The sequence below is a fragment of the Sinocyclocheilus rhinocerous genome, unplaced genomic scaffold (genome assembly GCF_001515625.1).
Source record: "Sinocyclocheilus rhinocerous isolate Xijiao unplaced genomic scaffold, SAMN03320098_v1.1 scaffold2149, whole genome shotgun sequence".
Lineage (NCBI taxonomy): Eukaryota > Metazoa > Chordata > Actinopteri > Cypriniformes > Cyprinidae > Sinocyclocheilus > Sinocyclocheilus rhinocerous.
In genome coordinates this window covers 200,067-224,615 of record NW_015629053.1, presented here as the reverse complement: position 1 = coordinate 224,615, position 24,549 = coordinate 200,067, and the positions used below count along the sequence as shown (strand labels likewise).

At 37.6% G+C, this 24,549-nt stretch overlaps 1 protein-coding gene across 1 annotated transcript in view; it reads right to left on the bottom strand.

Annotated features, from left to right (window-relative positions):
- The window catches only part of LOC107738655 (chondroitin sulfate proteoglycan 4-like), a 50,451-nt gene that overhangs the window by 9,192 nt on the left and 16,710 nt on the right, over positions 1-24,549 (bottom strand). The window contains exons 2-4 of the mRNA XM_016550441.1: positions 15,872-16,035; positions 10,305-13,853; positions 8,381-8,848 (exon numbers count right to left, since the gene is read on the bottom strand). Of these exons, the coding sequence (XP_016405927.1) occupies positions 8,381-8,848; positions 10,305-13,853; positions 15,872-16,035 (4,181 nt within the window). The remainder of the gene's footprint in view (positions 1-8,380; positions 8,849-10,304; positions 13,854-15,871; positions 16,036-24,549) is intronic.

The window sequence follows — 24,549 nt, the reverse complement described above, 5'->3', positions numbered from 1 at the left end:
TATTTTCATTAGTACGAGCACCAGCTCCAAGTGTCAGAGCTATGTGCTAACCGCTAAGCCACAGCTTATGCTAACAGATTTTTTAGCAGAGAAAAGCTGTGCTTCACCTCTTTCTGACATTAAGTCTGCAAATTCTCATGTTTGTCAGGAAATCAGTAACTTATGGCAGCTGTTTACGGAAGATGCCATTTGGAATCTTGTTTTAAAGGGGTCATATGATGCGATTTCAAGTTTTCCTTTCTCTTTGGAGTGTTACAAGCTGTTTGTGAATAGATAAGATCCCTAAAGTTGCAAAGACTAAAGTCTCAAACCCAAAGAGATATTCTTTATAAAAGTTAAGACTGGTCCACGCCCTCCTAAAACGCCTCGTTTAAACACGCCCCCACATGTCTACGTCACTGTGTGGGAAGATTTGCATAACACCACCCAAATGTTCACACAAAGAAAGAAGGCGTAACTTTTATTCTCGCTGTAGTATTGTTGTTACTGCCGCTGCCATGTTGTGAAGACGCTGTGTGTTTCGTTGCGAAGTTGTTTTATGTTTACGCGGCGCGATGCAACGCAGTGCGTAAAAAGACAGTATAAGTCATTATAATCCGTAATTATGTCCCCACTGGATGCAACAAATGCCTTGTTTATAATATGTTTTAATGTTTTTGTCTCATCGCTCCAGGACATGGCATCACAGTATGGTAGGGGCAGGGTTGCCAGGTTTTCACAAAAAAACCCACCCAATCGCTACTCAAAACTAGCCCAATCGCGTTCGAGGGGGTAAAAATCGCGTTCCGGGGGGTAAAATACACGTTTGCTCACGCTTGAGGTATTCGGCCAATCATAATGCACTGGATAGCTGGCCAATCAGAGCCCACCTCGCTTTTTCAGACCGATGAGCTTTGTAAAAATCGACGCGTTTCAGAAAGGCGAGGCATAGAGGAGAAACAATAATGTACAGTATGTGGAAAATAATGTGTTTTTTGAACCTTAAACCGCATAAACACATTTCATTACACCAAATACACAAAATAATGTTCTTTTTAGCAACATCATATGACCCCTTTAAAGTTTTTCTAGATATTTCGACTTGAAAACAAGTAAAAAAGGCTAATTAACGTTGGTTATGCAGTATTTATGCAGTATGAGTGTCACAGCGTGGATGCTAACTGTTATGTCGCAAACTCTGAGAGAACAGAAGCTTTTGTAGTGAAAACCTGAGCTTCATTTCTTTCCGCTGCTGTTTAGCCAGTAAATCATTGTGTTTTCCAGGAAATCGATACTGTTATCGACTGTTCACAGAAGATGTCAGCTTTAAAAAATCTGGTGAAATGTTTCAGCTAACATGCTAATGGCCGAGAATCTTTGATTATTTTAAGTTGACCTTTTGGCCATTTTTTATTAATAATACAGTAGAAAAAGGACAGGAAAAGAAAGAACAAAAGAAACCGCAAACATCACGATCCGCCTGTCTGATCACCACAGCCCATTGTTTCAAAGTGTGCATGCTAACGCTTTTAATTTTTAATTGTTTTATTGAGTCGATTTATACTCTACTTACATTTTGGCAGTCACTTGGTAGAAGCTAGTCACATTCGTCACAGATTTCAACATGGACAGGCTTGTGACATACTATCTTCAAAACATTAATAATGCTAATATTAATAACATATTAATAAGAATAATGGTAATATATATAATATTAAAAGGATAGTCCACCTAAAAATGAAAATTCTGTCATTATTTACTCACATGTCATTCCAAACCTATATGATTTTATGTATTTATTTATTTTTCCTGTGGAACTTAAAAGAAGATATGTTTTAACCAAACATTCTCGGTTCCCATTGACTTTCATTAAACAAAAAAATACAATGTATGTCAACGGGAACCAAAATTTGGTTACCAACATTCAGCTTCAAAATATCTAAGTTCCACAAAAGAAAGGAAGTCACAGGTTTGGAACAACATGAGGGTGAATAAATGATTTTCATTTCATTTTTGGGTGAACTAGCCTATTCCTTAATATTAATAGTGTTAATACAAGTTTGATTTACTAGAGTAACAACTTTGGCACTTGTTGTCCAATGTAAAATCAAGGTCCTAAAGGAAAAAGCCAAAGCTCTGCAAGAAGCTGTTTCACATTATTATGTTGTTTAGTCTATATTTGTTTTGAAATTGAAAACGGTTGGCGACTATCTACATAAGATATCAATTTTTATAGCAGAGGAGAAATGTATTCCAGATCGTTTCGTCCTGACATGCTAATATCCGTTCTATCTCTTTCTTTTTGAAGCCCTGAACTGTTTTGAGGTGTTTTCATCTCAGTGTGTTGTAAATGTTTGCTACTATGCTGCACCGTAAGCTATCATTACAATCTGTCCCCTGGTGTGGCAGCGGTGACCGGCAGTATACAGACCACAACACAGAATAAAGAAACTCCACATTCAGCTCAGTAACGAGCATGACGCATTCATCTTTAATTTAGGAACAATTCCGCTTTGGTTCCTTTCCTGCGCAGTAGTTTCTCTCCATATGGAACATATTAGTTGTGTTTCAGAAAGCATTGCATAACTAAAGAAAGGAAACGTAGAGCACAGGACAGCGAGAGCCAGAGCGGTTAAGACATTGTGTATTAAGATGTAGTGTGGAGCGGCTGCTCACAATGAAGTTATTCTGACAGCTGGACTAAAACCACCAAAAGACATTGATTCTGAACTTCAAATTCAATCTGTCCTCCATCTGTGATCTGCCTCTCTCTCTCTTTCTCTTATCCTGCCGTTCTACGTCTGATCTGAGAGTTTGTTCATTGCATAAGATATCTGTCAATCTAACACCACTAATGTCCTGCTGTGCCTCAATCTCTGAAAGGAATATTCAGTATTATTTTCAACTTCAGACCTTCAAAATGTCTACGCCACTGTTTTCAATAACAACAAAAGCATATGTGACCTGCTTCGTCATTTTGAGTCTCTTAGATCTTGACAGAAAAAAGAAAAGTCTCAGCTTTCAAATTCTATTAATATTACAGTTGTACATTTACACTCCCAAACATTGTTGAGATTTAATATTAGAAATTTCAGAAAACTGTATTTTGGAGAAAATGACCTTTAAAAAATTCCAAACAATTCTTTAAGAATTATCTGACAGAATTAGCAGATAATATATAATATAATATAATATAATATAATATAATATAATATAATATAATATAATATAATATAATATAATATAATATAATATAATATAATATAATATAATATAATATAATATAATATAATATAATATAATATAATATAATATAATATAATATAATATAATATAATATAATATAATATAATATAATAATTTTTGTGCCAAGTAAAAAAGGCTAATTAACGTTGGTTATGCAGTATTTATGCAGTATGAGTGTCACAGCGTGGATGCTAACTGTTATGTCGCAAACTCTGAGAGAACAGAAGCTTTTGTAGTGAAAACCTGAGCTTCATTTCTTTCCGCTGCTGTTTAGCCAGTAAATCATTGTGTTTTCCAGGAAATCGATACTGTTATCGACTGTTCACAGAAGATGTCAGCTTTAAAAAATCTGGTGAAATGTTTCAGCTAACATGCTAATGGCCGAGAATCTTTGATTATTTTAAGTTGACCTTTTGGCCATTTTTTATTAATAATACAGTAGAAAAAGGACAGGAAAAGAAGGAACAAAAGAAACCGCAAACATCACGATCCGCCTGTCTGATCACCACAGCCCATTGTTTCAAAGTGTGCATGCTAACGCTTTTAATTTTTAATTGTTTTATTGAGTCGATTTATACTCTACTTACATTTTGGCAGTCACTTGGTAGAAGCTAGTCACATTCGTCACAGATTTCAACATGGACAGGCTTGTGACATACTATCTTCAAAACATTAATAATGATAATATTAATAACATATTAATAAGAATAATGGTAATATATATAATATTAAAAGGATAGTCCACCTAAAAATGAAAATTCTGTCATTATTTACTCACATGTCATTCCAAACCTATATGATTTTATGTATTTATTTATTTTTCCTGTGGAACTTAAAAGAAGATATGTTTTAACCAAACATTCTCGGTTCCCATTGACTTTCATTAAACAAAAAAATACAATGTATGTCAACGGGAACCAAAATTTGGTTACCAACATTCAGCTTCAAAATATCTAAGTTCCACAAAAGAAAGGAAGTCACAGGTTTGGAACAACATGAGGGTGAATAAATGATTTTCATTTCATTTTTGGGCGAACTAGCCTATTCCTTAATATTAATAGTGTTAATACAAGTTTGATTTACTACAGTAACAACTTTGGCACTTGTTGTCCAATGTAAAATCAAGGTCCTAAAGGAAAAAGCCAAAGCTCTGCAAGAAGCTGTTTCACATTATTATGTTGTTTAGTCTATATTTGTTTTGAAATTGAAAACGGTTGGCGACTATCTACATAAGATATCAATTTTTATAGCAGAGGAGAAATGTATTCCAGATCGTTTCGTCCTGACATGCTAATATCCGTTCTATCTCTTTCTTTTTGAAGCCCTGAACTGTTTTGAGGTGTTTTCATCTCAGTGTGTTGTAAATGTTTGCTACTATGCTGCACCGTAAGCTATCATTACAATCTGTCCCCTGGTGTGGCAGCGGTGACCGGCAGTATACAGACCACAACACAGAATAAAGAAACTCCACATTCAGCTCAGTAACGAGCATGACGCATTCATCTTTAATTTAGGAACAATTCCGCTTTGGTTCCTTTCCTGCGCAGTAGTTTCTCTCCATATGGAACATATTAGTTGTGTTTCAGAAAGCATTGCATAACTAAAGAAAGGAAACGTAGAGCACAGGACAGCGAGAGCCAGAGCGGTTAAGACATTGTGTATTAAGATGTAGTGTGGAGCGGCTGCTCACAATGAAGTTATTCTGACAGCTGGACTAAAACCACCAAAAGACATTGATTCTGAACTTCAAATTCAATCTGTCCTCCATCTGTGATCTGCCTCTCTCTCTCTTTCTCTTATCCTGCCGTTCTACGTCTGATCTGAGAGTTTGTTCATTGCATAAGATATCTGTCAATCTAACACCACTAATGTCCTGCTGTGCCTCAATCTCTGAAAGGAATATTCAGTATTATTTTCAACTTCAGACCTTCAAAATGTCTACGCCACTGTTTTCAATAACAACAAAAGCATATGTGACCTGCTTCGTCATTTTGAGTCTCTTAGATCTTGACAGAAAAAAGAAAAGTCTCAGCTTTCAAATTCTATTAATATTACAGTTGTACATTTACACTCCCAAACATTGTTGAGATTTAATATTAGAAATTTCAGAAAACTGTATTTTGGAGAAAATGACCTTTAAAAAATTCCAAACAATTCTTTAAGAATTATCTGACAGAATTAGCAGATAATATATAATATAATATAATATAATATAATATAATATAATATAATATAATATAATATAATATAATATAATATAATATAATATAATATAATAATTTTTGTGCAGGTAAACATTTAGCTATGTAAAATGCAAAAAAAAAAAAAAAAAAGAGTACAAATATCTAAACATTATTTGATATGCAAAATTACTTGACATATAACATTTTGTTTTCTGACAAAATTTTAAATGAAGTGAGTTTATAGCTAAAAATTTTTTTTTTAAATCTGTCAATGGGGCCAAATGGACTCATTGGCAATCCATCTGTTCTTAGTAAGAATTAAGTCACTCAATTTTGATATTTCTGTAAGAAAAAGACTTTATATATCGTGCCATTTTGCTTCTCAAGTAAATCTCAATTTAAGAATGCTGAAAGATTTTATTGAAAAACAAGACAAGAAAAACTGTTTTGTGCCGTGTACAAGCTGTTTTATTGATGTTTAAAAGTTGGCCATTATGAGAGATACGTATCTTTCAACAAACTTTGTGATGATTTTCCTGCTACAAATTGGTGTGAAGATGCTAGTCTCCCACACACTACATTAAAGATTATTTTTAACATGAACTTTTTGAATATCCAGATAGAACTGACACTATTTGAAAACTGGGAATTTGCAATTCTGTTTTGGTGACACAGAAATTGAGCCTGAAGTTGAAAATAACCTGGGAAGTTCATCTGTTCTAGCTGAATCGCTCCTGAGTTAACCTGATCTCTGTTTTCAAAGTCGCACGCCTGGTGGCGCGGTGTAAATACTTTATTTGCGGGATATATGGGCTAGTTTATTCTGGCCCGCAGCAGCAGGGAAGCGCAAGTCAGAATTTCCATCAAGTTGGAACGGCAGTCACAAGAGCAATGTCTAACCGCTCTCAAACAACAGCATACTCATTCTACAGCCGGTCTTTCCTTGCTCATTCTTTCCACTAGAAGACCTCTGGGACACTCCGCTAGATATCATAATGCAAAGTAGTTTTGGGGGGCCCACTGGAAGCAAAGAGATCTTAGATAAGTCTTAAAAGACAGTGGGTGAAAGAGAAATTGTTTCTTTGAGCCTCTAAAACACAGCGAGCATCAGACAGGCATGATCAAGGTCCACCTCAATAGCTGTTATTCTGTGAACGGCTTGTAATTAAGATGCAGAAAATGCTATTTTATGCCTGACTGTTCCTCAGTGATATGGCAAAATGCTATGCAGGGATCCAGGTAGTCTCTGAGAAACCATTACATGAGGCTGTTCGCCTTTTTAATTAAAGCCAATGACAGCTCCTCTGGTTCCAGCGTAGCTCTTTTATCTTGAGAAGAATTAACTCTCATTGCAGGCACAAAGTACAAACAAACAAAACAAACAAGCCTGTAATTGCAGCATCATTAGTTGTTCCCACTGTTTCCTCTACAAATGAGAACAGTTTACCCCCAAAAAATGAACATTCTGTCATCATCTGCTCACCCTCACTGCTCATATTATGACTTTCTTCCTCCTGTGAAACTCTCAGCCCATTTCCATGCTGCTCGAGCAAACAGTGAAAGCATATTGTGACCAGTGGTTGTCAAGCTCCAAAAAGGACAGCTAAGCACCATAAAAGTTGTCTTTAAGACTCAGAAGCAACATTTCAAGTTTTCTGAAGTCACATGATAGCTTTACGTGAGGAACAGACCACAGTTTCAGTCATTTAATGATGCTTTCCACTACAGCTCTTGACTCTCATTTGCATATGCACATTTTCTGTCTAGCTGCACCAATATAGTATTATGAGTAATTTGGACTGCTGTTATGGAGATTTTATGTCCTTTTTGGACATTCAGACCCCCCTGGTCACGATATGCAATCATAGAATGGTAAAAATCGGTGCGAAGATTATGCAAAATATCTCATTTTGTGTTCCATGGAAGAAAGTTAGTTAGAGAATGAGTAAATTATTAGAGTTTTTAAATTGTATGTCAGTGTTGTGATTGTTCACCAAAGCTAAAACTACTAAAAATCGTTTTCTGTAATTGAATAAAGCTGAAATAAAATCTAAGCGTTAGATGGAAAAATCTGTAGCTATGCCTCTGATGTCCATATGTGACCCTGGACCACAAAAGCAGTCTTAAGTCGCTGGGGTATATTTAGCAATAGTCAAAAATACATTGTATGGGTCAACATTATTGATTTTTCTAAAATGCCAAAAATCATTAGGATATTAAGTAAAGATCATGTTCCATGAAGATATTTTATAAATTTCCTACTGTAAATATATCAAAACTTAATTTTTGATTAGTAATATGCATTGCTAAGAACTTCATTTGGACAACTTTAAAGGCGATTTTCTCCAATATTTAGATTTTTTTGCACCCTCAGAATCCAGATTTATAGTTGTATCTCGGCCAACTATTGTCATATCCTAACAAACCATACATCAACGGAAAGCTTATTTATTCAGCTTTCAGATGATGTATAAATCTCAATTTCGAAAAATTGACCCTTATGACTGGTTTTGTGGTCCAGGGTCACATATAAAGTTTGGCGAACATGTTTCTGAGGTTACACCTCCCATCCCCACAGCTAATATTCATGGCCACGCCTCTGATGGCCATATAAGAGCTGGCGAACACATTTTATCACAGGCCACTCCTCTTTCCATGCCTAAAATCAATGGCCACACCTCTGATGTCCATAACATGTTTCCGAGGTGAAATTAGAAATGTCGCGTTTGCAACTAACTGAAATAAATGTTTAAGCAAAATCACTAGAACTGAAATAAAAATTAATTAAGGCTATATATATATATATAAATATTTTAAAAACAAAAACTAATAAAAGTGATAAAATTGCTAAATCTTAAATTAAAACGAAAACTGAACATATAAAAATAAAAGCTAATTCTAAATATTAATATAATAAATACTATAATTGTATATAAATAATACTAAAATGTTGTGTATTTTTTGGCACTCACATCCTCCCAGGTGAAGGTGTCAAGTCCATCTTCTTCATCCAGATACTTAATATCTCCATGCTGAGGTGCTTCCTCCATAGAAAAGTCGATGTTCTTGGAACGGTAGAACTGGTGTGTTATATTCAGAACCTCTTGGGTCAGCGCCACAGATCCACCCTCCCTCACTGTGAGGTTGACCACCTGGATGGGTATGATGCGTGGAACAATGACCACCTGCACCTCTAGATCTTCTACGGTAGTGAAGCCATTGCTGACATCAACGATAAAGTGGTCCTGGCCCTGAAGGGAAGTGGAGACGTAAAAGATTCTACCCAGGTTTATGTCCTCTTGTGTGAAAGACTGAATGTAGTCCAGCACGGGTGATGCCATACTGTCCGAGTCGTTGTTAAGTTTGACTACATGACCCAGCCGTGGAAAGTCTTTGACAGAGTACACAATCTCTGTGGGCAGGATGTCTCTTTGCATCACCTAAGAGGACGACAAGAAGACCTTCAAATGAGTGCAGTAAGAAACTGGAAAAACTGCTTTCAAATGCTGCATATCCCTACAGACTGCCAGGTACCAGGTATCTTTTAATAATAATTACCTTCAGAACAAACAGAATTTTTCTTTCACATTGTACGGTACACTCTTTCACTAATGCATTTAAGAAAAGTTCACCTAAAAATAAAAAGCCTCATTTACTCAAAGTCATGCCATTCCAAATCCAAACTGTTGAAGAATTTGTATTTGCATACATGTAAATATCATGTTTGATGTCAATAATGTTTGAACGTATGTAAATGGAAATAACATTCAAGAGATTTAACAAGAAAAAAAGTTATATGCGCACTACATGATGATGAGTAAAGGAATTTCATTGTTGATTGAACTATCCCTTCAAATGAAATCTTAGAGTAATATTTACACAGTTTGAAAATACTTAAATATGCTTTGATCTATTTAAGTACTGGTACTGAATGATACATTATAGAAACCTTGAGCTGTTATAAAAAATGAGATTATGCAAAATCCCCTATTCAGTATGAGATAAATCTCAGAAATGCTTAGAGGAAAAAGTAATACAAAATGTAAATCAATGTCAGGTATCACAAATGTCCTAATGAATCTGAACAGAGGCTGTTTCCTCTACTGCACTCAGTGGAGCGTCAACAATAGCATAACCACTGCAGAGGCTCAAGTACATTTGAAACATTGTCTGTCTTCTAAAACACACACTTTGAAACTAAATGCAAAGCAGCTCTTGGATTGATTTATGAGACCAGCATTCAGGGATTTTGGGAGCAGTGTTCTTGTGGTTCTGGAACCTTCCACAACCGTAATAACAACAGCTGTTGAACACAAATTATCATTAAGGACTGTTGGAAGTCTTTGTAAACTGATATGAATATTTCTGTTATATTTCTGCTATATGTTTAAGTGCTGTCAGCACTTGACAGTGCTGTCTTTATGCCTTTGGATAAGAACTTATGACTTGACATGAAATAACACTTTCATGGCCTCTTTCCTAAAACACAATTTGAAGAAATCCATTCGTAAGACCATTTTTTGTCTAAATTGTTGCACTTAATTTGGTAACAGTGTTCTTTTTTGTGATACAAATTATTACAATTTTATAGAGTGAAAAAAATCAGTGTTCAGAACTGTTCTTGCCTTATCCCAATTCACTACAGTAAGCCTACAGTAATGATTTAGATACTGAGCAAAACTTGCAATTTTATGTATGTGCCACAAATGGCAATAGAGAGGTTAGAGTTCTGTAGTGCATCTACAATAATTGTTTTTTACAAACAATATACACCGTTTTAAGCTTGAACATTTTTTTTTAGATATGTAATTAAGGAAAATATTTCCAGAAAATGCCAACAGGATGAAAAAAAATCATTAATATTTAAAAAAATATATTTTAGAAAGGTAGTTTTACCTCCAGGTGGCTTGCGTCAATAACAGAATGCTCTCCTTCATAGGCAAGGATCACCATGTTCGACACAACCAGTGGCTGTGGCAGGTAACCTTTCTTGAATATCTTAATCCTGAAAGTGCCCTCCGTGGACCAACCCTTCGCTTGCACAGTGAAGGCAAAGGAATCTTTCGAGCTAAGGCTCTGGTCATTGTGTTCGTAGGAGACCACACCCTTAGTCAGGTCCTCTTGTGTAAATGTGGAAGATTCAATTCCACTGACTATAATCCTACCATCACTGGGAGGAGAAGTCACATCATAAATGATCTTAGCTGCACTTCTAATGTCCATGTTCGTCTCTGCACTTAGCAGAATGGTGTTCAGCGTCTTGGTGCTACCATGGTCCATGACCACCATGGTATTGTTGGCTATACGTAGATAAGGGTCACCTGCTTGCACTTGAAGTACAGCTGTTGTCTTATGTAAACCATCAGATACTTGAAGTTGGAATCGCTCACGGTCTGCCCCATGGTGGACAAACAGAACCTTCCTGTCCCTCAGGTCAGCCTGGGTAAAGCGGAAGAGTGGTTGCGATGGATCTACTGCAGAGACAATATTTCCGGAAAGAATTCCCACTCTCACATAAACCAGCTGGGTGTCATTAAAGTCAGAGTCATCATCTTTGAATAGAATGTCATCAGTGGTCAATAAACGATGGCCATTTCTGACAACATTAAAAGGTTTGTGGATTACCCTTTGAGGTACGTAGTCATTCCTGGATTGTATTGCAATCTTAAACACTCCCCTCAGTACCTCATGACCCTCATCTTGCCAACCATTGCCACCTCTTGAATCAAATGCCAGAAAGGTAAACTGGTCATGACTTGTTTCTGATCTGTCATGCCTGTAGACCATCCTGTTCAAAGAGAGATCCTCATTGCTAAAGACTTGAATTGCACCATCAAACCTTTGCATACCTGGTGGAGAGTCTCTAAAAAGACGACCATGTTTGGGATCTTGTACTATCCTGTACACAAAGTCTGTTGAGGTGGAGGTTTGAACCCAGAGATATTCTTTATTTATGATGTTTTCATTTCCTTCCAGCACAACAAGTCTCTCATTTATTAGGACAGGAGCATCAGAATCAGCCTTGATTTTGACTGGAAAGGTGTATACTCTGGAGTACTGATCCTCTGCGAATACTTTGAAGTGGAACTGATCCTCAAAGTCAACTGCTCTGTGGACACGAGGGCTGTAACTGATGAAACCATTCAAAATGTCTTGTTGGGTGAAGGTATCACCATCAGACAACTCTTTATCAAGCATCATCAAGACTCCCTGGACTGGGCTTTTTGTAATCATGTACTGGACTGATCTTGAATCAATGTTGTTTTCCCTCACAAAATCTTGTAGTTGTTCAGGTTTAATGACCTTTTGCTGCCCACCTTCAACTTCCAGAGGAAACCTTTTACCTATTCCTATAAGGGCAGGCATGATATTAATGATAAATAAGTTGTCTGGGAGGATGACCTGTCCAAGCTGTGCATTGAAGTGAATAAACTCTGTTTCTGTCCCCTTGAGATCAGCTGTGAGGTTGGGAACGTATTTCAGTCGGTTCTGCTCCAGATCAGACTGATGAAATAGTGTGACTCTTTTTGGTACCCCATTGTCTGAGATCAACTGCAGTTCTCCAAACTGAAGTGGCTGAGTGACATTATACTCAACGTCTCCAGTTTTTGGAGTTGCAGAAATGGCCAGATTTTGTATTCCAATTGGGGTGCTGTCATCCTGGGTGATCAGAAGGCCAGTATTTGTGACTAAAGTCATCTGTGGCTGGGTGATAAGCAGCTTAAATGTGCTTGACTGGCTAACCAAATCTCCATCTGAGACCTGCAGGGTAAGTTCCGTCACTTCTCCTCCCCTGTGCACATAGTAGATATTTCCTTCTTTCAGTTGTCTACAAGTGAACTCTCTTAGACCAAACCCTGGCTGTTGAGCATTCTCCAGATATCCAGCAGCAGTAGGGTCCGATGTGACTGTGACCTTGAGTTCATCACAACGATTGTCCGAGTCTGAGATTTTGATGAGGTTTGGGCTCAAACGTGTGCGACCATTAGCTGTGATTGAGATATCACCTGCACTGAGCTGAGGGATGTCATTGACTGGGATTATTTCCACTGGTAGCACATACTGGCGTGCAACACTCAAGCACTCTGGGAGATTCGTTCCATGTGCAGTAACCTCCAGCTGGATTTGATCTCCATACTTTTCATTGCCATCATGAAGATACTTGATTCTCTTGTTGACAACATCCAGAAGGGTAAACTTCTGTACCCTTGTGTGTCTTAAGTTCATATCAACCAGTCCATACCAGGGATTGTTTAGCAGAGTAAAGATGATCTCAGATTCACGAACACCTGCAGCTTTTATGTTAAATGTTGGGTTTAGGTTAACAATGTCGATGAAGGCCTCTCCTCCCTCCGGAACCAGCAGAGGAGTGATGTCCAGGAGCTTGGAAATATTGCGGAACATCTCTGGCAAGTCCTCTGTATGAAAACAGTGTCTTTCATTAGTATTGACATTAATGTATGTGATTCTTACTGGAGGTGTAGTTGTTAACTCCAAATCCTCATCATAAGTGGAGTAATCATATTCTCCTTCACATTTCACAAGAATGTCTTTAGTTATCAGAGCATCCTGCAGGCTTCTGCCCTTCTGATTCACCTTGATTTCTCCTAAACATCCAATAAAGGACTCAGATGTGACCACCTCCTCCACACGAGTCAAATAATCTTGAAACACATCCTTCATCTTCCTTTGAATGCCTCCCAGGTACAGGTTCCCTACTAGATCCAGCTTTTCCGTCTCATTAAGAGGGAGTGAAACCATTTGACTGTCCACATTTATCTGGAACTCATTGGGGTCAATCTGAACTTTAACTCTGTGCCACTGATCGTCATCCACTTTCACTTCCACATTGTCTAGCACATACATTCCACTTCCCAGATCCATTACACCTTTTAGGAACCCTCCTGCCATTCCGATTGCAATGAAGTCTGCCTGATGTCCTGGGTGGAAGAGCAAAAGAGCATCCTCAATGGTCGTCTTCATCAGCATCTCCAGGCTACGGGAGCCTGTGCTAAGTCTGGTCCAGGTAGAGAAAGAGATGAATGATTCTGGACTGATAAAGCTTGTGGTGTCTCCATCTCCTGCCTCAAACTCACTGCTGCAGCTCTCCTTGGTGTCATAGCAGACTGTAGCTGCTGAAGCCAGAATATCAAAGTCACGAGACTCAAACATAACGTTGCTCATGCAGCCACGCAGGGAGGGAACAGCTGTGCTTAGGTACTCCACCTCCAGGTCCCTCACGCCTCCAAGGAACACGCCCTGGTCGATGTTCAGGTCCTCATCTGCATCCTCCACTGGAATGAAGGTTGTGTACAGGTTGTCCACAGCCATAGTAAGTTTGGAGTCTTTCAGAATGAGAGACACATGATGGTCCAGAAGGTTACTGAGCTGGAGACCCATGCTGGAGGAGAGAACCTTTTCTCCAGATCCCATGTCAATCCTAGCCTGTAAAGATACATGCACAAACAAATTATTAAACAACAAAAGTGACAGTTAAATACAAGAAGCAAATCATATTTTTTTTACATTTTCTGAAAAAAAAAAAAATGTTTGTGTTGTTTGCCTGTGAAAAAGTTGCTGCCATGATATTAGGGTGTTTCGAGTGGTTAGCAGGGCATTATTGTGCAGTTTCTAAGCTGTTCTGAGTGTTTTGTAGAACATTGCTAATCAGTTGCTAAGATGCTCTGGTTTGTTTCTAGCGGTATCATTTGAGGTAACATTCATGTTTGTAGCACAAATTTGCCGAATGAATTGCATGCTAAAGGTTTATACTTATTAGTATAAGGAGCTTGTTCAAGGTTTTAGGGTTTTCTTGCTCCAAAAGCACACTAATTAATCTTATCTTAGTATACAAGATAAATGTACTGGTTAAGAATATGATTTTTCACAGTGCATTATACATGCATTCAACTGTGAATTTCTGATACAGACTTTGCTGGATCAGTTGGCTATTTCAAACACTGTGTAGCCACTTAAACTGAAAATATCACAGATCTCATTTCAGATCTGCAGCCTCCAAAGATGAAAAAAGTAAATCTGAATGAATTGAATATGTCGGTGGAAATTAGTTTTTAATGACAAATCCTGCCACTGATGAAAAAGTCCTGGTACCGTTTCATATTGCAGCATAATGCAGGCAGTTTGAGCGTCTGTGTTTATCTGTGCGGAGCGGGAGCCATTTTCTAGGGAGGCTGCAGATGAAGAAGAAATACACTACACAAACCAGTAACCCATTCAAGCCGTGGAAGCTTTTTCCATGTGTTGAGCTGAAAAACTGCGACAATTCAGTCACAGTGGAGCTGGAAGCGAATGTGAGTCATCCCTCACATAAAAAACCAAGGGGCTGCTTCTCAAAAACTCACAAGAGACTTTCTGAGTGTGTGGCTCATTCTGGGGCCCTGAAGTCTTGAAGGGCCATGAGAAAATAGTGGAGATTGTATTTATTTGTGTAGTCAGTCTGGGATTTTAAATTACATTACAGAGTAGATATTTTGAACTGAACCCTGTGCTTTCTGATTTTGCCAGATCTGATCTCTGTCTTTAGTGTACAAGTAGTCATTTACAAGGCAATTTTATCCAAAGCAGTTTAACACTTAAAGAGCGTTCACACTGACAGTGAATTACAGCAAAAAAGCAGCTAGAAGTCAAAGGATGATTTAAAGGGTTAGTTCACCCAAAAATGAAAATTAGACTGTGTTTTACTTACCCTCGAAGCATCCTAGGTGTATATGAATTTCTTCTTTCAGACGAATCCAGTCGGAGTTGTATTAAAAATTGTCCTGGCTATTCCAAGCTCTATCATTGCAGTCAGCGGGTGTTGCAGTTGAACAGTCCACAAGTCATCAAATAAAGCTCACGCATTCATAATAAAATGTGCCGCAGACGGCTCCGGGGGATGAATAAAGGCCCCCCGTAGCGAATCCATGTGTTTTTGTAAGAAAAATATCCATATTTCAAATGTAATAAACACTTTTCTCTCACTTCCGCTGACTGTCAGACACTGAAGCAGTTCCGGCGAATGACGCAGCACCTCGGCGTCGCGTGATTAGTGACGAATGCGGAGAGAGAACAAAACAAAACGCCGGATAATAATAAAGTACAAACCGAGGAATTGCAAAGAAAAATGTCGGAGGATTTCGATATAAGCCAAGAGGAGACTGGTTTTCCTTTGCTAAAGTAAGGAAACTTTGCTTCCTTTGCTCCTATAAACAAACTCGCGAGACTAGCTGACTGGTCTTCTGACTGGTCACAACACTAGCATACCTCAGAGGCGCGCGCGCTGCGCATACGTCATACGCCTTCCGCCGGAACGCCTTCCGCCGATGAATGATAACGGAAGTGAGAGAAAAGTTTTCATTTTTGGGTGAACTAACCCTTTAAGGTGGCATGAGTAGCTGTTGGTGATCCGAAAGTTAATGAATTGACCCCTAAACGATCTGAACCCAAAATGTACTGTATTTCACCTGTAATTTGCCATTGTAGAGCTCCAGCAAGAGGTAATCTCTGTGTCCCGCCGCCAGTAGGAGCAGGCCACTACGTCTGCTTGTTTTAAATTGGAGCGACACTTGAAAACTTGACAGATCCTGAACGGCATCTATTCGACAGTAGCTGTCCCCGAAATAGGAAGCTGCAAACACAGAGGGAGAAAGTGTTTTTTTATTCGAAATATTTTAATGATGACGTTCACCATTAACGTGTGAATGTGGAAGTGGGAAGACATACAGCAGATGGAAGTTTGAATTTAAAACTTTTCCAGCTGTCTTGTCAGCTGTTGTGTAGAAAAGACACTGTTCTGGCTTCAGCCCCATGAGAATGTTTATATAACTTCTTTTCTGCAGGATTCCCAGAGCTTCGTGTAGTAATGTTCGGCTGTATGCTAATGTAGCCACCTGCCTTGGACTGCAAATTAGATTTTTTCCTTTATTGCTTTTGCTCCTTTAGTAAATCATTCACACATCACTCCTGGGCCTTTTGTCAAGGAGATCCCCGTTCCACTGAAGGGGTTTCCAGGGGCCAAATCACCAGCGTCTACACCATGGTAACATTATACGGCCAGACTCATTGGGAAACCCCTTCATGGAATTCTGGGAAGGATCCAGAAATGGAACATTCTCACAGGAACTATGGTCAAATGTCTTGGTAGAGGGTCAGGAGTCATTTTATGACTTGTGTAATTCTCTTATCCGAGATCATCAACAGGATACTATTGTTACAACAAAAACATTACATATTAGGCAAATAATGACCAAATTTGCAATAGTAAATTAAGGTAAAAAATATCACAATGGTATATTCATATGAATTAAAGGAATTCTTTCATCATTTACTCATTGTTGAGTGAATCATTTGATATGGTTCACAAAGAGGTCTGAAAGACTTATGGAAGTATCAGAGTGATTCAATACTTGAGTTTACTTGATCTGAGGTGAATCCAAGGTGAATCACTCTTTTTACCTGGTTACTTGAACTCACTAAATTATCCGGACAAAGATTACCAGTAAACAGTGATTTCGATTTGTTCCTCATAAAAAGCTATCGTATGACTTCAGAACACTTGGAATACAGTCATCTGGACTACTTTCATGTTTTTTTTCCATCTTTTTTGAAACTTGAAAGTTTGTACCCTTTAATTGTAATTGCATGGAAACATATCAGTACATTCTTCAAAATTTCTTATTCCACATAAGAAAGCCTGCGTTTGGAATGACATGAGGGTAAGTAAATAATTACATATTTTTGAGTAAATTACTTCTTTATCCTGTTAAATATACATAATAGAGTAGCATCTGAAATCATTCAGCAAAATTTACTGTCATTAGCTAACCGCTAAGCGCTAGCTCCTAAGTCAGTGGCATCCAGCCAAGTTGTGTCTCTATTTGTTCCTCTGTATTCATGCATTAAGGAAATAAAATGTTTTGAGAGATATATAGCACTTTATACTCACCATAAATAAAGTGAACTGGATGCACAAAAAACTATGGGAGTAAACTATTTTCATGTGCCAAAATATCTATTTTATGTACAAAGACCATCTTTAGAGTAATTGAAACACTCATTTGCACTCTGAGTGAACAATGCATCAAAAGCACCAGAGATCTTCACAGTTCAGCAAAGGGTTCTCACAGATACCCCCTATATACATTCAGTCGATGCACTCCAAAAACAAACACATAAATCTTGCAGAAAGAGCCAAAAACAACAGGAGGCAGAGCAAAATGCTGAAGCTCATATGATCGCTCATATAATAATCTATAATGCTGAAAAGGTTATAACATTTAGATCTGAGCCTGAAAAAGACTGTCCACACAGATCTGAGACCTTTAGATAGCATATAAAGCAGATAGAACCCAGCAAATCGAGATGAATTTTAATGAAGCTACATTTATCTGAAGCCTGTAACTCCGATTTGGTTTATATCAGTGCTCAATAACGTTCTGCAAGGGCCAGAGAGAGAATATATGGAATTAGCTGGGAATATTTCCTACAGCTTTACGATCATCAGGTCTGTTTTTGTTGGAAAATTCACGGCGCACACGGGAGGCAGAATGGGCAACTGGAGCCCAAGGACTCTGAGGTTCAAGCCGCTGTCGGTGCGCACTGAGCATGCTCAGACCAGAAAAGACACAAGGGCCACAGTGAGCACAGCGAGCACAGATGAATCTGGAACCCATTAAAGCTCTTTGAGGGGATTCTAAATGGGGCACATGTGTTGAAGACCCCCAACCATTCCAGAATTCAACATGCACCATACATTTAATCAAGACTCAGCTCAGCTCTTGTCTTTATAGGCAAGTCGCATCTCATTGCATGGTAAAAACACAGGCGGCAGGCTTTTGTTTGTAAATGAGCATCATTATTCTGTTGGTTAGTTGATTACGAAACTCCATTAGTTTAAAGCAAACGGCACATCTGTCTTTACACACCAGTTATTTTAAAGAGGGGAACAGTGTTTGAAAAGAAAGCCAATAGTGGAAAAATCGAGAGTGATGGCAGTATGGACAGAAAGATGGAATCTATGTGTGCCAAAGTGGAATTACAAAATCGAATTGGCATTGGTAGAAACATAAATCTACAGACTGGGGAGAGAGGTGTTGTAATAATGTAAAATATGTGAAAAATAATGTGTTTTTCGAACAACCTAGTATGAGAGCCTGTTCTAGTACACCCCCAAAACAAGATCAAGACTTTGTAAAAGAGCATAATAGGACCCCTTTAAAGTCAACATGAAAGCAGAATTGACCCAATTTATTTTATTATTACACATTCCTTGGATATTTGTCTTTGTAATCATCAAAATCAAAACTTGATACACATTTAAAACATCTCTTCTGCTCGTGTGACGAATGCCTCTTTCAGTCCCTCGACCTCCAAACCACCTCCATTCTGCTACATAATACCCATTTTGACAATCCAGTCAATTCTGAGAAATAAGGTCAATCCTTTCCCCATTTAATATTCTATTTCACTCTGAAATATGTCAGAATATTGAAGTAAAATATATTGATGTATTTCAAATTGACCTATAAGTGAACTGACCAATAAGTACATAATTTATCAGTGATGGTAAAGTACAGAATTCTGAGTATGTAGTGAGTCAGAACACTATTGGACATAAAATTGTTGATTACACAACCGTTTATTACACTTTGCATGTACAGTAAATGTTAAAATATATTTAAGAGTGTCATGGAAATTTTTTATGCAATATAAAAGTCAAACACAATAGAAACTCTGCTTTTATAGAGTGCAGCAGTCAGGTATAGGAAGTAAAAATCCCATTCATTTTCTTCATAAAGGAATTGATTTTGAACTATAACTTATAAACCTTTATAGACAGACCTATTATGAGCTATGAGATTATTAACCGATGGTATAGGCTTTTGTTGAAGCCGTCAAGCCGCATTATTGTGACTTATTTTTTAAATGATGTTCAACATTGAAATTCCTGATGAAAAACTACATTACCCATCATGACTCTGCAGAGAAATCTCTACCAATCAGTGAAATGCGACAAGCAAACCAAATGCTCCTACTCCCATAAAGCACGTGATGTAATAGTTAGTCTCCTAATGCTCTAAAACTACTATGCATAAATGCAGATATTACAATAAATGTCAAAAAATATATATGTTTCTATATATAACATATTTAAATCAGTAGTTTTTGTCTCTGGGAAAAAAGAAATGGGGAAAAATACTTTGGGAACCAAGGGTGCTGAAAAAAAGTGTGGTGAAAATTGGATTTGGTTGCAGTCCTGTTCTTTGATGTGACTTTCTAAGTCACACTAGCTTAATCATATGATGCTGCTCTTGCATCCTTCGCCCTGGGAAACTGTGTGCTTGTGCATGTGTATGTCCCTGGACATCTGCCAGGGCAGATGGCGCTGCCGTGAGGGCCGCTCCAGTCTGTATTTTTAGTGCTCAAAGGGAACTGAGTGGGTCTCTGTCTCCTCATCCTGTGAATGAATCAGACGCACCCTAGTTCCTCAAAACCCCGTCAGATATCCGGAACATTCATACGGAGGCAGAAACAACTGAAACCAGCGGAAGCAACCTGCTGTTTAATCTGCCAAACAAGAGATGTGTAGATCATAGGCGGAGGAACCAGACTAAAAGAATCCATAATGAAGCAAGTGTTTTAGCACAGCTATATTCTGTCTAGACCCAACCTCTCTGAAGGTGCCCTTAACTCGCTTGCTCATTTGGCTCACGAATGATTTGTTGTCCACGTCTGCGGTCATGGGGAATAAATGGATCTCTCCGCATATGAGCTCTGTGCCAGTAAAACAGGCCTGGACTCGATCCAGTCTCTGCACCATACACCTGCTCTTATAATATGACTGTGTGAACTTTCACCTGAGCTTTTGTCCCCAAATTACATTTTCAGCACTACAATAAAAAAAAGAAAATGTGAGTCACTGAACCATGGTACCAACAGTTCTGTTTGCACTCTGCCTGCACTATTCAAACAAACACAAATAATAAATCTAAAATATACATTTTTAAGAGCACATCTCAAAACATGGCAAACATCTTTTCCTGTGTGCTCTCCATGGTAACAGTGAGTGACTATTATGTTTCCTATAACAAACCGCTGAGCTGCCGGTAAGATTAAACATAGTAAATAGCGGTTCTGCTGATGATTTGTTCCTCTGGTTATGTAGGGACTGTGTGTGTGTGTGTGTGTGTGAGAGAGAGAGAGAAAGAGGGATGTTTGTAATTACATTAATCTTAAAGCTGTGTTTTACTGGAGTCTCTCTCTATATAGACTCTGAGCTATTCGTGGGCAGCGCTGTTGCTATGGCAGATCAAAAACAGCCTCTGCGTTGATCAAAGTCTGTCAAGATATTCTAAAAAAAATACTATTTTACAAGAAAATAAGGATGATGACACATCAGTAAACATGTAGGCCTCTTCTTCCTCTCAAAGAGCTATATATGAAAAATAAGGGTGGAAATGGAAAAACAAGGCTTTCTAACTTTCTCTGAGCAACACATCCTTTAAAATATAGAGAAAAAAAATATTAGAAAAAACATACATTTAGATCGTTCCTTCCATTTCCTCTTCCTGATTTCAAACGGGCTAATAATGCCAACAGTATTAAGAGGATATAAGAGTTTATTCCAAGAGCTGAACTGAAGAGAGCCAGTGTTTCTCAGGGGTAACAGCAGACAAAATCTGCTCATGTGTTTTATAGAACCCTTAGCACATTTAACTGAACTCAAATGTACCGTTGATCCAGAGAGGTTAGGCTCTTTTCCTTTCCCTCACATTTCATTTACATATCCATCCCCTCTTCTCTCAAACACATGCTCAGAGGGAATTACTGGACTTTTTCCACAGCACACCACTGACAATTATATTAATTAAACCATCTCAACCTTTAAATACAAACAGCATGCACACATTCTCACACACTGTAAATATTACATATTAAAAGTAATATAAAATATTAGAATTTAAAGTAACTGTTTTCTATTTGAATATATCTTATATCTTAATATATGCTAACATACTAAGAGCAGGCATTTGTGTGCTAGAAACGGGATATGTTTGGCCTTAAAGGTCAGAGGTCTGGATTCTGTTGCTGAACAGGAAGTGGGGGTAGGTAGATGAGCTTCTGGAGAGAAACACTCCACAACTCTATTCCATTTTTTCTTCTCTCTCTCCACTCAGCGACTAAAACGACCCAGAAACTGTGTCTTAATGTGCAGACGTCATAAACGATTGTTTTTGCTCTCCACAGGAGCTGAGGCCCATGTTTGGTTTGCAGTAGCTCATGTCCAGAGAACGAGGGAACATGCTGAATTATTTTCCCTAGCGTACACGTAGCACTTTCAGACGCTCCAAGCAGAATGCTTAGAAGCTGATGCTAGATTCACCGCAGCAGTGCGAGAAAATGCCCTGTTGGCATGATGTCACTCACCTGCATGCTAAAGGGAGACATTGTGAGGGGAAAAAAGGGATCATATGATGCGATTTCAATTTTTCCTTTCTCTTTGAAGTATAATGTGTTTTTTGAACCTTAAACCGCCGCATAAAATTTCATTACACCAAATACACAAAATAATGTTCTTTTTAGCAGCATCATATGATTAGTATCATAAGATACTAATCCCTGCCCCTTATGAACACCCAGATTGGGAACTCATTTATTCTAAGTTTCTGATCTCATTGGAGTTGCTCACTGAGATCTATTTACTTATATAACATACTGTATATTGACAGGTTTTAAGATGGATATTCATGTGCATGATATATATGTCCAAAATGGTATTACACATACATAATCATACATATTTGTATGGGCTAGATAAATATGTTAATATATGATTGTTCTAATTTTTAATAGGCTCCATATATGTTTTTGCTAGAGCTGTCAAATCGATTAATCGCATCCAAAATAAAAGTTTGTGTTTACATAATATATGTGTGTACTGTATATATAATGTGTATATTTAAGAAATATTTACACATAGATACATAGATACATAGATATGTGTATATATATATATATATATATATTAATATCTATGTATCTAATTTATATTATATACAAATATAAATATTACATATATATATTAAATGTGATTAATTGCAATTAATCGATTTGTCAGCCTTAGTTTTTACTTCATATGACAATATATTTCATATACTGAAATGTAATATGTATTACATTTGTGTATGGGGAGTTTTGCTATTGATTTTCTTAGTGATCATTAGGGTTGCAAAAAGGTGGAAAATTTCCAGTAAATTTCGGAAATAGTCCAGAAATTTTGGAAACTTTCCAGGATTTTTTGGAATATTCCATGGATTTTTGGAAAGTTTCTGGAAATGTACCACCCCTTTGCAACCCTAGTGATCATACTTACAGTTTTCTTCTGTTGGCTATAAAACTTGGCATAAACACTGCTTTTGTTATTTCAGAAAGTTAATTAATATTATTTTTCTATCTCCACGTGGCCATGTGTGAAAAGAGAAGTCATTTCGGAGATGAAGTAGATTATTAATATTTGATGGAATATTATGCGACCATTTTTTTCTTTTAGAATGACATGCACCGTTGATTTGCTCACAATAAGACCAGAAACATTGATTAGGACAGTAAATAGTGCTGATTTCGATCTCATGATGCCATTAAAGGAGCTGTGCTCAAATACAGATGTGTTACATAATGATTGTGTAAATATTGACTCTCATCGTGTCTCATCATGGGGGGAACACGTCGAACAACGCAAGCCTTGTGCTGTTAGCATGAGGTCAATTCCTGATTTCTATCAGCTCAGCGTTGCATGAAACGCTTCATTGTGCTACCGATCTTGCACATAAATTACCTCTTTAATGTCGATGTGGAGTGATTTTAACTCTTGACAACTGAACCTCTATGCTTGTAAATGTGCATATGTATGTGTTTATGAATTCCTCTGGGCTGTAAGAATAAGTGCTGGTGTGTTTGATCAGCAAGGCTGATCTGACGTCCAAAATACACACACGCACACATTTGTTTTTCTGTGATAGTGGGGACTTTCCATGTTTTATACTAAGCTAATAATATTTTCGATATTCTAACCTAACCCCTAAAGCCCAAACAAACCTTCTACACTTGTAAATTTAATGTAATATTACATATAATGTATAAAATAAAATATTGTATGCTATATTAAATTATATTATATAAAAAATTACACCTAAATTATATTATATTAAACCTTAAAACCTTTTCCAGGAGTGCACATTCTCAAGTTAAAGGCAGTTTTAGTTTGTAATTTGGTGTGCGTGTGTGCGTGTGTCTCTTTGTGGGAAAACCACTGGGGTTTAATTATAATCAGAGACTGTTTCTAATCTAGGTTTACGTGTCTGATTTTAAGGCAGTAGAGATGAGATGGTTCTGCTAGTTCAGGGCTCGCCGAGTTTCAAACTCTCACTGATGGCGGGGTAATGGTTTAAACATGTGGCTCGGTTGGAGATCACCGCAGTGGAGGTGTATGTGTGTGGAAAGGCAGTTGTTTAAATAAGTCTGTTGAATGTCAGCGACTCTTCAAGGTGCCCTTTAAACACCCTCAGTTCTCCCTTTACCTGAAAAACACACCCTGTCATCATACAACACAGTCAACATAAACTAGAGTCTGAGATCCGCTGTGTGAGTGAATAATCTAGAAGACAGATGCACGTACAGTCCTCATACGGCATAAAACAGATGCATACATCTAGAACACGCTGTAAAAGTCAAAGCAGACAGGAGTGTGTTTTTATGAACAGGCGTTTCTGTGTGCAGATGGATTTTCAGACTGTCTCACAATCACCTCATCGACGCGTCCCCAGACAGATAAAGAGGAGTATTTATCGGGAGATTGTGAGCATGAGGAGAGTCAAAAATGAGCAAAAGGCAAAGAGCAAAAGACGTAAATAATGTGTATAAATAATCCTGCCACCTGGAATGTTTTTATATACAGTACAAGTCTGAGAATCGGAATTGTGTGGAAGCTTATTTCTTGCCATGGAATATAAAAATGTAACTTTTTAGTTTATATCTCACAATTCAGACTTTTTTCTTGTAATTCTGAGATATAAACTCGCCCAAATTGTGAGCTATAAGCTATGAGCTATAATTGTGAAATAAGTGTTAATTACCTTATTTACCT